The 15,738-nt window shown below is 45.7% G+C and overlaps 1 protein-coding gene across 1 annotated transcript in view; it reads left to right on the forward strand.

Moving 5' to 3' along the window:
- Positions 1-15,738, forward strand: part of PMPCB (peptidase, mitochondrial processing subunit beta) — a 221,121-nt gene that overhangs the window by 74,584 nt on the left and 130,799 nt on the right. The window contains exons 6-8 of the mRNA XM_069229689.1: positions 9,962-10,041; positions 10,414-10,526; positions 15,302-15,445. Coding sequence (XP_069085790.1) covers positions 9,962-10,041; positions 10,414-10,526; positions 15,302-15,445 — 337 coding nt within the window. The remainder of the gene's footprint in view (positions 1-9,961; positions 10,042-10,413; positions 10,527-15,301; positions 15,446-15,738) is intronic.

The following is a 15,738-nucleotide window of genomic DNA, read 5'->3' on the forward strand; positions in this document are numbered from 1 at the left end:
TGTCTGCCCACTCCACTGGTGGTAATACTATATAAATTGTCATATACCTTGTAAAGAAATGGCTCCCTGTTGCAGTTACCCCCCACTTTTTGCCTGATACTGATGCTGACTTGACTGAGAAGTGTGCTGGGACCCTGCTAACCAGGCCCCAGCACCAGTGTTCTTTCACCTAAAATGTACCATTGTCTCCACAATTGGCACAACCCTGGCACCCAGGTAAGTCCCTTGTAACTGGTACCCCTGGTACCAAGGGCCCTGATGCCAGGGAAGGTCTCTAAGGGCTGCAGCATGACTTATGCCACCCTAGGGACCCCTCACTCAGCACAGACACATTGCTTGCCAGCTTGTGTGTGCTGGTGGGGAGAAAATGACTAAGTCGACATGGCACTCCCCTCAGGGTGCCATGCCAAACTCACACTGCCTGTGGCATAGGTAAGTCACCCCTCTAGCAGGCCTTACAGCCCTAAGGCAGGGTGCACTATACCACAGGTGAGGGCATGTGTGCATGAGCACTATGCCCCTACAGTGTCTAAGCAAAACCTTAGACATTGTAAGTGCAGAGTAGCCATAAGAGTATATGGTCTGGGAGTCTGTCAAAAACGAACTCCACAGCTCCATAATGGCTACACTGAATACTGGGAAGTTTAGTATCAAACTTCTCAGAATAATAAACCCACACTGATGCCAGTGTTGGATTTATTAAAAAATGCACACAGAGGGCATCTTAGAGATGCCCCCTGTATTTTACCCAATTGTTCAGTGCAGGACTGACTGGTCTGTGCCAGCCTGCTGCTGAGAGACGAGTTTCTGACCCCATGCGGTGAGAGCCTTTGTGCTCTCTGAGGACAGAAACAAAGCCTGCTCTGGGTGGAGGTGCTTCACACCTCCCCCCTGCAGGAACTGTAACACCTAGCAGTGAGCTTCAAAGGCTCAAGCTTCGTGTTACAATGCCCCAGGGCACTCCAGCTAGTGGAGATTCCCGCCCCCTGGACCCAGCCCCCACTTTTGGCGGCAAGTCCAGGAGAGATAATGAGAAAAACAAGGAGTCGCCGCTGGCCAGTCAGGACAGCCCCTAAGGTGTCCTGAGCTGAGGTGACTCTGACTTTTAGAAATCCTCCATCTTGTAGAAGGAGGATTCCCCCAATAGGAATAGGGATGTGTCCCCCTCCCCTCAGGGAGGAGGCACAAAGAGGGTGTACCCACCCTCAAGGACAGTAGCCATTGGCTACTGCCCTCCCAGACCTAAACACACCCCTAAATTCAGTATTTAGGGGCTCCCTAGAACCTAGGAACTCGGATTCCTGCAACTTATGAAGAAGAGGACTGCTGAGCTGAAAAACCCCTGCAGAGAAGAAGACGACACCAACTGCTTTGGCCCCAGCCCTACCGGCCTGTCTCCCTCCTTCAGAAGAAAACTGCTCCAGCGACGCTTTCCCTGGGACCAGCGACCTCTGAATCCTCAGAGGACTGCCCTGCTTCCAAGAGACCAAGAAACTCACGAGAACAGCGGCTCTGTTCAACAAAGACTGCAACTTTGTATCCAGAGGAGCAGATTTAAAGACCCCTGCAATCCCCGCAAGAAGCGTGAGACTTGCAACACTGCACCCGGCGACCCCGACTCGACTGGTGGAGAACCAACACCTCAGGGAGGACCCTCCGGCGACTCCGAGACTGTGAGTAACCAAAGTTGTCCCCCCTGATCCCCCACAGCGACGCCTGCAGAGGGAATCCCCAGGCTCCCCCTGACCGCGACTGCCAGACTCTAAAATCCTGACGGCTGGAAAAGACCCTGCACCCGCAGCCCCTGAACTATCGGAACTCCAGTGCAGGAGTGACCCCCAGGAGGCCCTCTCCCTTGCCCAGGTGGTGGCTACCCCGAGGAGCCCCCCCTTACCTGCCTGCATCGCTGAAGAGACCCCTTGGTCTCTCATTGAAATCCATTGGAAACCCGACGCTTGTTTGCACACTGCACCCGGCCGCCCCGCGCTGCTGAGGGTGTACTTTCTGTGTGGACTTGTGTCCCCCCCCCCGGTGCCCTACAAAACCCCCCTGGTCTGCCCTCCGAAGACGCGGGTACTTACCTGCTGATAGACTGGAACCGGGGCACCCCCTTCTCTCCATTGAAGCCTATGCGTTTTGGGCACCACTTTGAACTCTGCACCTGACCGGCCCTGAGCTGCTGGTGTGGTGACTTTGGGGTTGCTCTGAACCCCCAAAGGTGGGCTACCTTGGACCCCAATTTGAACCCCGTAGGTGGTTTACTTACCTGCAAGAACTAACATTACTTTACCTCCCCAGGAACTGCGAAAATTGCACTGTGTCCACTTTTGAAATAGCTATATGTGTTTTATGTAAAAAGTATATATGCTATTGTGATTATTCAAAGTTCCTAAAGTACTTACCTGCAATACCTTTCAAATGAGATATTACATGTAGAAGTTGAACCTGTGGTTCTTAAAATAAACTAAGAAAAGATATTTTTCTGTAACAAAACCTATTGGCCTGGAATTGTCTCTGAGTGTGTGTTCCTCATTTATTGCCTGTGTTTATGTACAACAAATGCTTAACACTACTCCTTTGATAAGCCTACTGCTAGACCACACTACCACAAAATAGAGCATTAGTATTATCTCTCTTTGCTACTATCTTACCTCTAAGGGGAACCCTTGGACTCTGTGCATACTATTCCTTACTTTGAAATAGTGCATACAGAGCCAACTTCCTACATTGGTGGATCAGCGGTGGGGTACAAGACTTTGCATTTGCTGGACTACTCAGCCAATACCTGATCACACGACAAATTCCCAAAAATGTCATTAGAAATTGATTTTTGCAATTTGAACTATTTTTCTAAATTCTTAAAAGTCCTGCTAGGGCCTTGTGTTAGTCCCTGTTTAGCATTCCTTTTAGAGTTTAAAAGATTTGTGAAAGTTTGAATTAGAACCTAGAACTAGTTTTAGATTCTTAAAAAGTATTCCAACTTTTAGAAGCATAATGTCTAGTACAGAGATGAATGTGATGGAACTCGACACCACCCCTTACCTCCATCTTAAGATGAGGGAGCTAAGGTCACTCTGTAAAATAAAGAAAATAACAATGGGCCCCAGACCTTCCAAACTACAGCTCCAGGAGCTTTTGGCGGAGTTTGAAAAGGCCAACCCCTCTGAGGATGGCAACACAGAGGATGAAGATAGTGACTTGGAGGAAAATTCCCCCCTACCAGTCTTAACTAGGGAGAACAGGGCCTCTCAAGCCCTGTCTCCAAACATAATAGAGATGCTGGTTCCCTCACAGGAGGGACCAACCTCTCTGAAATCACTGAGGATAATCCCAGTGAAGAGGACATCCAGTTAGCCAATATGGCCAAAAGATTGGCTTTGGAAAGACCGATCCTAGCCATAGAAAGGGAAAGACAAGAGATGGGCCTAGGTCCCATCAATGGTGGCAGCAACTTAAATAGGGTCAGAGATTCTCCTGACATGTTGAAAATCCCTAAAGGGATTGTGACTAAATATGAAGATGGTGATGACATCACCAAATGGTTCACAGCTTTTGAGAGGGCTTGTGCAACCAGAAAAGTAAACAGATCTCGCTGGGGTGCTCTCCTTTGGGAAATGTTCACTGGAAAGTGTAGGGATAGACTCCTCACACTCTCTGGAAAAGATGCAGAATCTTATGACCTCATGAAGGGAACCCTGATTGAGGGCTTTGGATTCTCCACTGAGGAGTACAGGATTAGGTTCAGGGGGGCTCAAAAATCCTCGAGCCAGACCTGGGTTGATTTTGTAGACTACTCAGTGAAAACACTGGATGGTTGGGTAACTGGAAATGAAGTGCATGACTATATTGGGCTTTATAATTTGTTTATGAAAGAACACATTTTAAGTAACTGCTTCAATGAAAAGTTACATCAGTATCTGGTAGACCTAGGTCCAATTTCTCCCCAAGAATTGGGAAAGAAGGCAGACCACTGGGTCAAGACTAGGGTAACCAAAACTTCCACTGGGGGTGACCAAAAGAAAGGGGTTACAAAGCCTCCCCAGGAGAAAGTGGGTGACACTAGAAACAAAGAAAAAGAGTCCTCTGTAGGCCCCCAAACACCAGACCAGGTGGGTGGGCCCCGAGACACAACCCAAAACAAAGGTGGGTACCAGGGTAAGAACTGGGATGCCACTAAAGCATGGTGCCACAATTGTAGACAGACAGGGCACCACACCAAGGACACTTCTTGTCCCAAAAATAAATCCCCTAGCAAAATCCCAGGGGTGACCAGTGTAGCCATTGGGAATGACGCCTCAGATGAGGAGATCTTCATAGCCTTCAACTGGAAAAAGGGCCCAACAGGTGAGTTGGAGATTCCATAGGGAAGTAGACACTTCCACCACCTACTGGTGAATGGAATCCCAGCCACTGCCCTGAGAGACACTTGTGCCAGTCACACTATTGTGCATGACAGGCTGGTGTTCTCAAACCAGTACATCCCAGGTGAGATGGCCAGAGTAAGAGTTAGACCAGACAGGGTCACTGATAGGCCTGTGGCTTTTGTGCCCATAGAAGTGGGTGGGACTTTTAGCTGGAGGAGGGTGGTAGTCAGTACAGACCTCCCCCTTGATTGTCTCCTTGTAAATGACTACCCAGAGGTTAGTCAGAGCCCAAGAGAGGAACTGGTCCAGTGCCAGTCCTCTCCCAAGGATTCTGGAGGTCCTGCCCCTGCAGTAACTGCAAGTAGGCCCCAGAAGAAAAAGAAAAGAAAACCGTGTAGGAAGGGTGGACAACCTTTAGCCAAGGTTCCAGCAAGCCAAGGAGATTCTGCTCCAGTAGGGGAGAACTCCACAAGTGGCACTGGTAACGTCCAACCTGACCCACAAGAAGTCCTGGCTAGTCAGGCAACTGTTAAGCCTGAGTGGGTGGTTCCTCAGCTAACAGAAGAAAGAGTGGAAGAAGGGTGTTTACTACAAGATGTGGTAACCCCCCACTCTAATACAGCAGACAGGCACCCTGAACCCAAAGAAGCCTGTAACTTAGCCCCTTCCCTTGTAGGTGAAGAGCTAAAGGTGTGGTTCTGGGCACTGACAGCTGTCAGTGGCCTCTGCTGGGTGTTAGCCTTTATGGCTGCACTATCCTTGGCATGGTGGTCTGACCCCATGCCAAATAGCAAGTTAGACCCCCTGACCCTATTGGTCATGGTGGGGTTACTCCAGCTCTGGGTAACCTCTTTAGGTAAGCTAGGGGTGACCCTGGCTAAGATAAGATTAGCAGAGTTGGATACCTCTAACCCCAAAATAGAGAGAATGGGTGGAGACATTAAAGACCCAGACAATAGGCAATTCAGACTAGGTCCTATCACTGTGGAAGTGGGTCAGTTCCCCAGAGGTAATGACCTGAACAGGAGGATGTAAGGCAGAGTAGGCCCTGCAACAAACCAGCCTATTTCCTCTACTCTTCCTCGCCTGACAGACTAGGAAGACTCTCCCAGCTTTGGCTGAGTCTCCTGGCCTGTGGGCTGGGGGGGGCTTGTGTAAAGAAATGGCTCCCTGTTGCAGTTACCCCCCACTTTTTGCCTGATACTGATGCTGACTTGACTGAGAAGTGTGCTGGGACCCTGCTAACCAGGCCCCAGCACCAGTGTTCTTTCACCTAAAATGTACCATTGTCTCCACAATTGGCACAACCCTGGCACCCAGGTAAGTCCCTTGTAACTGGTACCCCTGGTACCAACGGCCCTGATGCCAGGGAAGGTCTCTAAGGGCTGCAGCATGACTTATGCCACCCTAGGGACCCCTCACTCAGCAGACACACTGCTTGCCAGCTTGTGTGTGCTGGTGGGGAGAAAATGACTAAGTCGACATGGCACTCCCCTCAGGGTGCCATGCCCACATCACACTGCCTGTGACATAGGTAAGTCAACTCTCTAGCAGGCCTTACAGCCCTAAGGCAGGGTGCACTATACCACAGGTGAGGGCATATGTGCATGAGCACTATGCCCCTACAGTGTCTAAGCAAAACGTTAGACATTGTAAGTGCAGGGTAGCCATAAGAGTATATGGGCTGGGAGTCTGTCAAAAACGAACTCCACAGCTCCATAATGGCTACACTGAATATTGGGAAGTTTAGTATCAAACTTCTCAGAATAATAAACCCACACTGATGCCAGTGTTGGATTTATTAAAAAATGCACACAGAGGGCATCTTAGAGATACCCCCTGTATTTTACCCTATTGTTCAGTGCAGGACTGACTGGTCTGTGCCAGCCTGCTGCTGAGAGACGAGTTTCTGACCCCATGCGGTGAGAGCCTTTGTGCTCTCTGAGGACAGAAACAAAGCCTGCTCTGGGTGGAGGTGCTTCACACCTCCCCCCTGCAGGAACTGTAACACCTAGCAGTGAGCTTCAAAGGCTCAAGCTTCGTGTTACAATGCCCCAGGGCACTCCAGCTAGTGGAGATTCCCGCCCCCTGGACCCAGCCCCCACTTTTGGCGGCAAGTCCAGGAGAGATAATGAGAAAAACAAGGAGGAGTCGCTGGCCAGTCAGGACAGCCCCTAAGGTGTCCTGAGCTGAGGTGACTCTGACTTTTAGAAATCTTCCATCTTGTAGAAGGAGGATTCCCCCAATAGGAATAGGGATGGGTCCCCCTCCCCTCAGGGAGGAGGCACAAAGAGGGTGTACCCACCCTCAAGGACAGTAGCCATTGGCTACTGCCCTCCCAGACCTAAACACACCCCTAAATTCAGTATTTAGGGGCTCCCTAGGAGCTCGGATTCCTGCAACTTACGAAGAAGAGGACTGCTGAGCTGAAAAACCCCTGCAGAGAAGAAGAAGACACCAACTGCTTTGGCCCCAGCCCTACCGGCCTGTCTCCCTCCTTCAGAAGAAAACTGCTCCAGCGACGCTTTCCCTGGGACCAGCGACCTCTGAATCCTCAGAGGACTGCCCTGCTTCCAAGAGACCAAAAAACTCCCGAGAACAGCGGCTCTGTTCAACAAAGACTGCAACTTTGTATCCAGAGGAGCAGATTTAAAGACCCCTGCAATCCCCGCAAGAAGCGTGAGACTTGCAACACTGCACCCGGCGACCCGACTCGACTGGTGGAGAACCAACACCTCAGGGAGGACCCTCCAGCGACTCCGAGACTGTGAGTAACCAAAGTTGTCCCCCCCTGAGCCCCCACAGCGACACCTGCAGAGGGAATCCCCAGGCTCCCCCTGACCGCGACTGCCTGACTCTAAAATCCCGACGGCTGGAAAAGACCCTGCACCCGCAGCCCCCAGCCCCTGAAGGATCGGAACTCCAGTGCAGGAGTGACCCCCAGCAGGCCCTCTCCCTTGCCCAGGTGGTGGCTACCCCGAGGAGCCCCCCCCCTTGCCTGCCTGCATCGCTGAAGAGACCCCTTGGTCTCTCATTGAAATCCATTGGAAACCAGACGCTTGTTTGCACACTGCACCCGGCCGCCCCCGCGCTGCTGAGGGTGTATTTTCTGTGTGGACTTGTGTCCCCACCGGTGCCCTACAAAACCCCCCTGGTCTGCCCTCCGAAGACGCGGGTACTTACCTGCTGACAGACTGGAACCGGGGCACCCCCTTCTCTCCATTGAAGCCTATGCGTTTTGGGCACCACTTTGAACTCTGCACCTGACCGGCCCTGAGCTGCTGGTGTGGTGACTTTGGGGTTGCTCTGAACCCCCAACGGTGGGCTACCTTGGACCCCAATTTGAACCCCGTAGGTGGTTTACTTACCTGCAAGAACTAACATTACTTTACCTCCCCCAGGAACTGCGAAAATTGCAGTGTGTCCACTTTTGAAATAGCTATATGTGTTTTATGTAAAAAGTATATATGCTATTGTGATTATTCAAAGTTCCTAAAGTACTTACCTGCAATACCTTTCAAATGAGATATTACATGTAGAATTTGAACCTGTGGTTCTTAAAATAAACTAAGAAAATATATTTTTCTATAACAAAACCTATTGGCCTGAAATTGTCTCTGAGTGTGTGTTCCTCATTTATTGCCTGTGTGTATGTACAACAAATGCTTAACACTACTCCTTTGATAAGCCTACTGCTCGACCACACTACCACAAAATAGAGCATTAGTATTATCTCTCTTTGCCACTATCTTACCTCCAAGGGGAACCCTTGGACTCTGTGCATACTATTCCTTACTTTGAAATAGTGCATACAGAGCCAACTTCCTACATACCTTTCTTGTTAGCCTTGGGCAGAAGTACATAGTGAAATGTCGTGGATTGAAAAATAATAATGCTTTCATAAAATAGTAGCTGATTAGGAAAATAACTATCCCTGCTGAAAAGCAGGATCATCTAAAAACGAATAAATGAAACTACAGCATGTATCTTGGTAGAAAAACACAAGCCTAAGCTAAGCTAAAATATGTGTGCCCAAGGAATGTTCTAAAATGAACCCACGACACGATTACTTGAGTGCAGGATGATGCTAAATGTTCCAGTTCTTTACAAGATTGTGACTTTTCAGCTTTATGAGCAGTCCCCTGCATCCAAATGCATACCTTTTACAGGAGTCTTATACTCTGTTGTGAGACTCGTGATGGTATAATACTATCTATGGAACTACCAGCTCCATCTTGACCACTGACTCTATTTTGGTGCTCAGTTTATCTTCACACACCATCACATTGGTGGTGCAGGTATTTTTCCTCGCACAGCTTGTGCAACGTGATTTGGCTCATTCTCACTGAAGACGGGCACACGATATGGGCGAGTAGAGATGATAAAATGTACCAGGCTGAGAATGTGTATAGTAAAGCAGGGAACAGCTTGGTCTTGAAACACTGTGAGAGTTGGCCAGTCTCTAGCGTGTTCTTTTCAACATTGACCTGGTACAACCAGCGTTTAAGCAACAACTGGCTCAATGGGAGGGGCGGTTTCTAGAATTCTCCTCTCCAGTTTGTTTAGAGTATATAAAGGTAGGAAGCTTCATACCCGGGACTAGAAGGAATTCATTCTGAGGGGGGAACGCCATGCTCAGAAGATAGTCCCATTGTGGGTAGTGTTCTCCCTCTGCCTCGGTTGCCAGAGTTCCACGACCTGAAGTTGGGAGACTAAGGGATGATGTTGGTGTCAATCCCCATGGTGATGCATTTTTTATTCTTATTTTTAGCTTTGGGTTGTGCATGCATGAATATGTAATATGTATATGTACATGTGTGTTATATTATATCCATTGTCGAAGTATTACAATCTTTTTGTTTTTGTGATCATTATTATTCTACTGCTCTGATTATTTTTAGAATTGCACGTGTGTTGCTGCATTTGAAGTGGAAGCTCACGTGATTCTTTCCGTATATGAAACTTGGGAAGTGGCTTAATAAATTCATTACTCAGACTAAGAGTGCTTCATTCTTGGCATTCCTTTCATTTCGTTTCCTCTCAGTTTGAAGTAGAGCAGAACAGACAGATAGCATTGGGTCTCGGGGTGGTCAAAACTCTTCACCTTTTCAATTATGGTTACGGGAGCAAAATGATAAAGTGTTGCTTAAGTCACAAAATTGCTTATTTGATCATCGTTGTTTCGACTGATTTATACCTGGGGATGATCAGGAGCCAAAACCATTAAAAGTTGTTCATGTCAAATATTTTTAAAAAAATCCACACTACTTTTATATCACATATTAATGTGCGATTTCAAAAGCAGTATAAAATATGTGATTGTCACTTAGTTATGGTCCTGTAAACAATCTGTCTTATTTTCATAAGTGGTGAGGAGGCTAAGAAAACAATTTGAAGCGTTCTCTGTTGAGTGATCTGAGGCTGAAGTAATGAGCTGCCGTTGATGCAACATAGTGGTCTGCCAGCCCTTCCTGTATGAAAACAGTCTTGCACCAATTTACGGTGGCATAGCTGTCATATGTTTTCTTAGATATTTTGTTCTGCAAGTGTATACATTGTTATTTCCTAATCTGTCACTTTCCCTGCACTGTTTACAGATCAATAAACCGTAATGACTTGGTGGAGTACATAACAACTCATTATAAAGGGCCCAGGATTGTTTTGGCTGCTGCTGGAGGTTAGTATTTGCAGATTTGTTTTCTGGGCCTTTGTCTCAACCAGTGTGACCAAAAGTAATGGTGACCATAGTCCTGTTCATATATGTTGCCGCATCACTATTCTACTGACAAAACTTTGTTGAACTGTTCGCAGCTTTGTGTTTTTTTTATGGGCCTGTGTGATGTATCTTGGCATTTATGTCAAGACCCTTCCTTTTGTGTAGTGTGTCCTCAATCAGTTTTGATAAATTAAAAAAAAAATCAGTTAAGTAGAGTGATACATATTATTCACTCAAAGGCTAAAAAGAACAATACTTTAAACCACATTGGCTCATCCTCTCATTTCTTATGTCAATAGACAAACTACAATAATTCTGTTTGTGTCTTTTAAGGTGTGTCCCACAATGAGCTTCTTGATTTAGCAAAGTATCACTTTGGTAACTTGCCCTCTACGTGCGAAGGAGAAACACCAGCCCTGCCATCTTGCAGGTTCACAGGTAGTGAGGTAAGTTGAAGGTTGTGAGCTAACATTTATCTCTTCTGCAATTTTGGTGCACAGGAGGGCTGGTGAGAGGCCCTCTTGTGTCTATTGAAAAATCCTTTTAAGACCTATTTTTGCTAAATTAACATAGACATTTATTTTATTTATAGATATTTAGGGATACCAGATCTAGCGGTCATAAGCACTTGTGTACTGTAGGCAGAGCTTGGTAATAGAAAAACAAGGTTCTGTGCATCAGAAAATAAAGGGAGTATGATTCAGAGTAGGTATTTGTTCTTTGAGCTGATGAACGGTAAAATACAGCAAGGTTTTCAGGTTGTCCACAATGAATATGTATGAGGCAGGCTATGAATGGGGGTGATATTCACCTTTGGCTGTTCTGAATACATGACTGGATTTCATGATTTAGTTGTTCTGTAAGCTCAGTCCTAATTCTGAGATAATATGTATGAGAGCAGGGAAGGGGGAGGGCTTTAGGCTTCAGAGCAGTCTTCAGATGCCCGTGAGTGTCAGTTGGGCCAGAGCAACTGTTTTCTTACTCTTTGGTCTGAGTTGCTGTATCTGGTTTTCAGTTTGCTAAGCAAGCGTTATTTGGAGCCTGTTGTCATTCCATATTGTGATGTCCTAGAATAATGTTTTTTTTTTTCAGTAAGAGCCTAACTTTCGATTTCAGTGTTTCTGCTGGAGAAAAATAGTTTAGCTCTTAATCAGCAGAGAGCAGCAGGTCTATCTCTCGGGTTGCTGGAAATGCTGCCAAAATCCCTCTCAGGTCTCAGTACCCCTCACTGGCACGCAGGTGCTACAGAAAGAGCTCCAGGGAGCCTTTTTAGATAGGAAACAGTTGGGAGCACCCTGCCTCACACTCCAACATGCAGTCAGCCCCATTGCATCATGGTAAATGAAGTACAGGTTTGCTCTTACTTCATTAAGTAGGCTGTAGTTTTTCACCTTAGTAGGTGCAGCTAGAGCTATACATCTCTGGACACACGTTTCTTGGTTTAGCCCTTTATCAGCAGAGAGCAGCAGGTTTATCTCTGGGGTTCTGGAAATGCTGCCAAAAGTCCTCTCAGGTTTCAGTACCACTCACTGGCACGCAGGTGCTTCAACGAAGAGCTCGTCAATTGGACTAAGTACCTGAAAAGGTAGGTCAAGTAGGAGGCTTCCCCTGTCCATGTAATAATTATTTAGGGAGAATGTATTTTTGTTGAGGGTTTGATCACTTATGAGTCCATATGTAACTGGAAGACTTTGTGCATTGCTAAGGTGGGGTGGAAGGGAAGCTGTTGATGTGCAGGTCTGAGGGCATTTACTTTTAGTCTTTATGTAATTTCTAACGAAGAGGACAAGGATGTTTTGGCAAAGTTGAGTTTGAGATAGTTAACGGAAATCCAGGTTGAGATGCAATGCAGACAGGCTCCCAGGCATTGCATATCATTGACTAATGGCACTCTTAATTAGAGTTGAATGACACTGGCTTAATAGTTCATTGAGATTCTGTGGCTTGTGCGTAAAGGCCCTGAGACTCACTGTGACAATCAAGGGTGAATATGGGGAATATATAAAGCATTGTTCAAAACGTGAAAGGTGATCCCAGCTGATGGGGCTGTAGTTGTGTGGTGACTTTAAGTCAGTGAGGCACAACTGATGTTGCTGAAGAGACTGAGAAAGTAGTTTATTATTTAAGAAAATAATTATGACCAGGTGACGAGAAAGATCATTCTAGGAAGATGTTCTAAAGTTTGTAAAAATAAATAAATACATTTAAAAAATACATGTTTGTTGGAAATGTTCTCACTTTGACAAGTTCAGGTTTAAATCCACACGTCTACCACCTTTGTAGTGAAACATAGAGGAAGGTAGTCCAATCACCTTTATGTGAGGGGCTTCCGTCTTGTGTTCTGAGAACTATGTATTGGACTCTGCATTAGTCAGAGAGCAGATGCTGGCTTTCAAATAGCACTCTGGGGCAAGGGAGGCATTAGGCTCCAGGCCAGGGCTAGGGGTCCACAAGGACTAGAGCAGGACAATGGTACTTTTCTGGTGGATTTGGTGCACCCAAGCCACAAGGCAGAAGTACTAAAAGTGGTGGCAAATAAATTAGACTTACAGTGGAAATGAGAAAAAATGCATGTCTTTCCAGATCTGAATCTCAGGGTACAGTTGAGTCAGGAGATGCAGAAAATCTAGAAAGACCTAATTGTGAGGGTTTGTAAAGCTTTATTACTGTTTCCAACTAAGCTAAGGTTGAAACAAGGCAGGATGACATTTTTCATTACTCTTCCTGAGGCAACCATGGAGTTCCTCAGCTCCTGTAAACAGAGCTAACTTGTTGTAGTGTTCGCTACAATTCCTGTATAAATTAGTGAAGATTAGTTTTCAAGATTACAGACAGCTTGATGCTTTACTATCCAGTTTAAAGACTAGAGCGGCTAATCCTAGAATATTTGCTCTGGTACTGAGTTGATTCTGTTTTATCCCTCTCTGTGTTCTACTCCTGTCCCCATGGCTTTAGATATGTTCTGTGACCGATGTCTGGAAAACCGAGAGCCTAAATAGGATGCCTTAAACATGTAAATATGAAGCTGTTTTAGAGGGTTTATTTCACCTGTGGGAATGTCGCCCTTTTATTGTTCTGACAAGCCTTCTATAGCTGATTCTGCTTTTCCCAATAAAAGTTATGAAGCTTCAAAATATAATTGTGCCCCTTGGCTGTTGATTAATATATTTTTTTTTTTTATTCCGATGCCAGATCCAGGCAGTGCGTGAAGTAATCCCCTTTTTTTATTTGTTGTTTTACTAAATTCTCCTCCCGTTACAACTGCAATGCCTCCGTATTCACTTTTGTTCACATTTTGTTTATCTTCCATTTAAATGTATTTATTTGCTTGCTCCTCTATATTAGTGTTTTTGTATTTATATGTATTGTTCACCTAAGTGTCTTCATTTTATGTTCAAATCTTTTCATTTGTTTTATCAATTAACCCATACACTCAACTATTTGCAGAGGACGATGAGGGGAAATGGATGGGGCTAAACTAGAAGGGGGGGAGCCAGGTAAGGTGAAGTGGGAGAGGTTATAGCGGAGGGGGATGCCGCCATGATTTTAGAGTTCAAGATTACCTACAGGGTATCGTGGTTAGGGAGACAGACGAGCATCCTTATACAGCTGAAGTGGCTTCGTCAGTAGTGAGCATCAATACACATAGGTATAAGGGGCATGTGAGTTCTCTGAATTCTTGTATCAGAAATTGCACGCAGGGGTCTCGCAACTTATGTAGCCATTCTGTATGATTTGGTGTTGTCCGTTCCCTATTTTGATGTAATAGCTTGTATAGCTGTGCATAGGGATAGTGCCATAGCCTTTCTTATAAGGGCCCATTGGGAGGTCAGCATGTTGGGAAGTCCCAGTATGATGGAGCTCAGAACACGCTGGATTTTGGTGTTAAAATGTCATCAGCGTTTCTCAATATGATTGTTATAGAATTGCACTTGAGTAAAGGCCATGAGGCATGTGCGATCAGAGATCACGGATTCATTTGCAGTTAGCTGCATGCTTGACATTCTTTGCTAGTCCGGGTGGGTGGGAATTCGGGGTTCCCTATGAGGGGCATACGTCGGGAGGGGTCTAAGGGGAGCCCTTTATTGGTGATTACTGTGTCCCAGGCTTTGGCTGTCACCACTGGCGAGATGTAGACCCCCTGAAGGTCTGTTTTTTTGGGGGGGAGCAAGATTATTTTCCATCGATGGATCTCCACTACTGCTTGATTTAAAACAAAAAAGTGTTTTTCAGTGAGAGGTCTTGAATATATCTCAGCTACTTGGTGAGGTAGTAGTTGGTAAGGTGTGGTATGCCTAGGACCCCTTCTGCTACTGGCAAAAAGGCTCTCGTCCACACCATGCCTGGTTTCTTAATGTCCCATATGAAACTCTCAGGTGTTGTAGTTTAGGTATATAGTGAGGTGAAGGCTGGAGGGGCAGAGTCTGCATAATAAATAGGATTTGGGGTAATAGTGTAATTTTCACTGCTGCCGGTGACCTCATTTTACATGTGTCGATTTCTTGCATTGATTGGTTTCTTCCTTTTTTTCTTTACTTTTGACATACCTTAGACACTTCTTTTCGTTTGGCTCCTAAAAGAGGTTAAAAAACCTGCTCGCTATTTCGTATCTCCTATAACTTTGAATCTTGGTTCTTTGCTTCAAATTCTTTTGATTGGTGCACTGTTTTTCTTCTACATTGCATTGGACCAAGGCTCAAAGAAATGAATATAAATAGGCATAAGAATATGGGAAGTAATCGAGTGTGCATTGATTAGCAAGAAGATAAGTGCTGTCATCTGGGGGGAGCAGGGCTAAGAATTGCCAGATAGATGGGGTGAGTTTGTTGTGGATGTTTGAAGTCATGATGGACTTTGTAGAAGATTTACTGGAATAAGATGAAGTGTGTGTTTCAAACAGAAGATGGTCACATTTCTAGCTCCTTTATACAGTATTCCTCAACATGAGAGACCCTGTGGTATCTTCGAGGAAGAAAAGTAGATCTAAAGGGGGCTTCGTGTGTGAGGAACTGGAAGAAGAGTTTGTAAGGTGTGTATGGTAAGGCTGTTCAGCAAGCAATGCTTGTATGCATGTCATATTCAGACCATCTGGATTTTATGGTTTGACCAGAAATTGTGCATCCACCTGCCTTCTGCAAGCCAACCTGATACATGTGTTTTCTAAGTTATAATGACAATGCATGCAGTTCATGTAAGGAATTCTGTTTTTTATCTTCATCAGATCCGTGTGAGAGACGACAAAATGCCGCTGGCTCACATTGCAATAGCTGTTGAAGCAGTTGGCTGGTCTCATCCAGACACTTTTCCACTCATGGTTGCAAATACTTTAATTGGCAACTGGGATCGTTCCTTTGGTGGAGGCGTGGTGAGTTGGCAGATATGTTTCCCCTAATTTGTCTTTTACAAAGTATGCAATTTCTTTAGAGTGCAGAATAGGAAAGGACTTTAATGCTGGTGTAGGCTTGTATACACAGTGTGTTGATAAATAAGACATATCTGGTTAATATGTTTGAGCCTAAGGTGGCCTCACCTAAGGAATAAGCCTGTCTTTGACCTTTTCATGCTTTTATTGACAATGTAAAATGGCATCCTTTTCTAGCACAGGAAGCAGTGAAGAGAGCCTTCATGCTGCCTTTCCTCATGGCATTTTCATGATGT

Source organism: Pleurodeles waltl, chromosome 4_1 (assembly GCF_031143425.1).
Source record: "Pleurodeles waltl isolate 20211129_DDA chromosome 4_1, aPleWal1.hap1.20221129, whole genome shotgun sequence".
NCBI lineage: Eukaryota > Metazoa > Chordata > Amphibia > Caudata > Salamandridae > Pleurodeles > Pleurodeles waltl.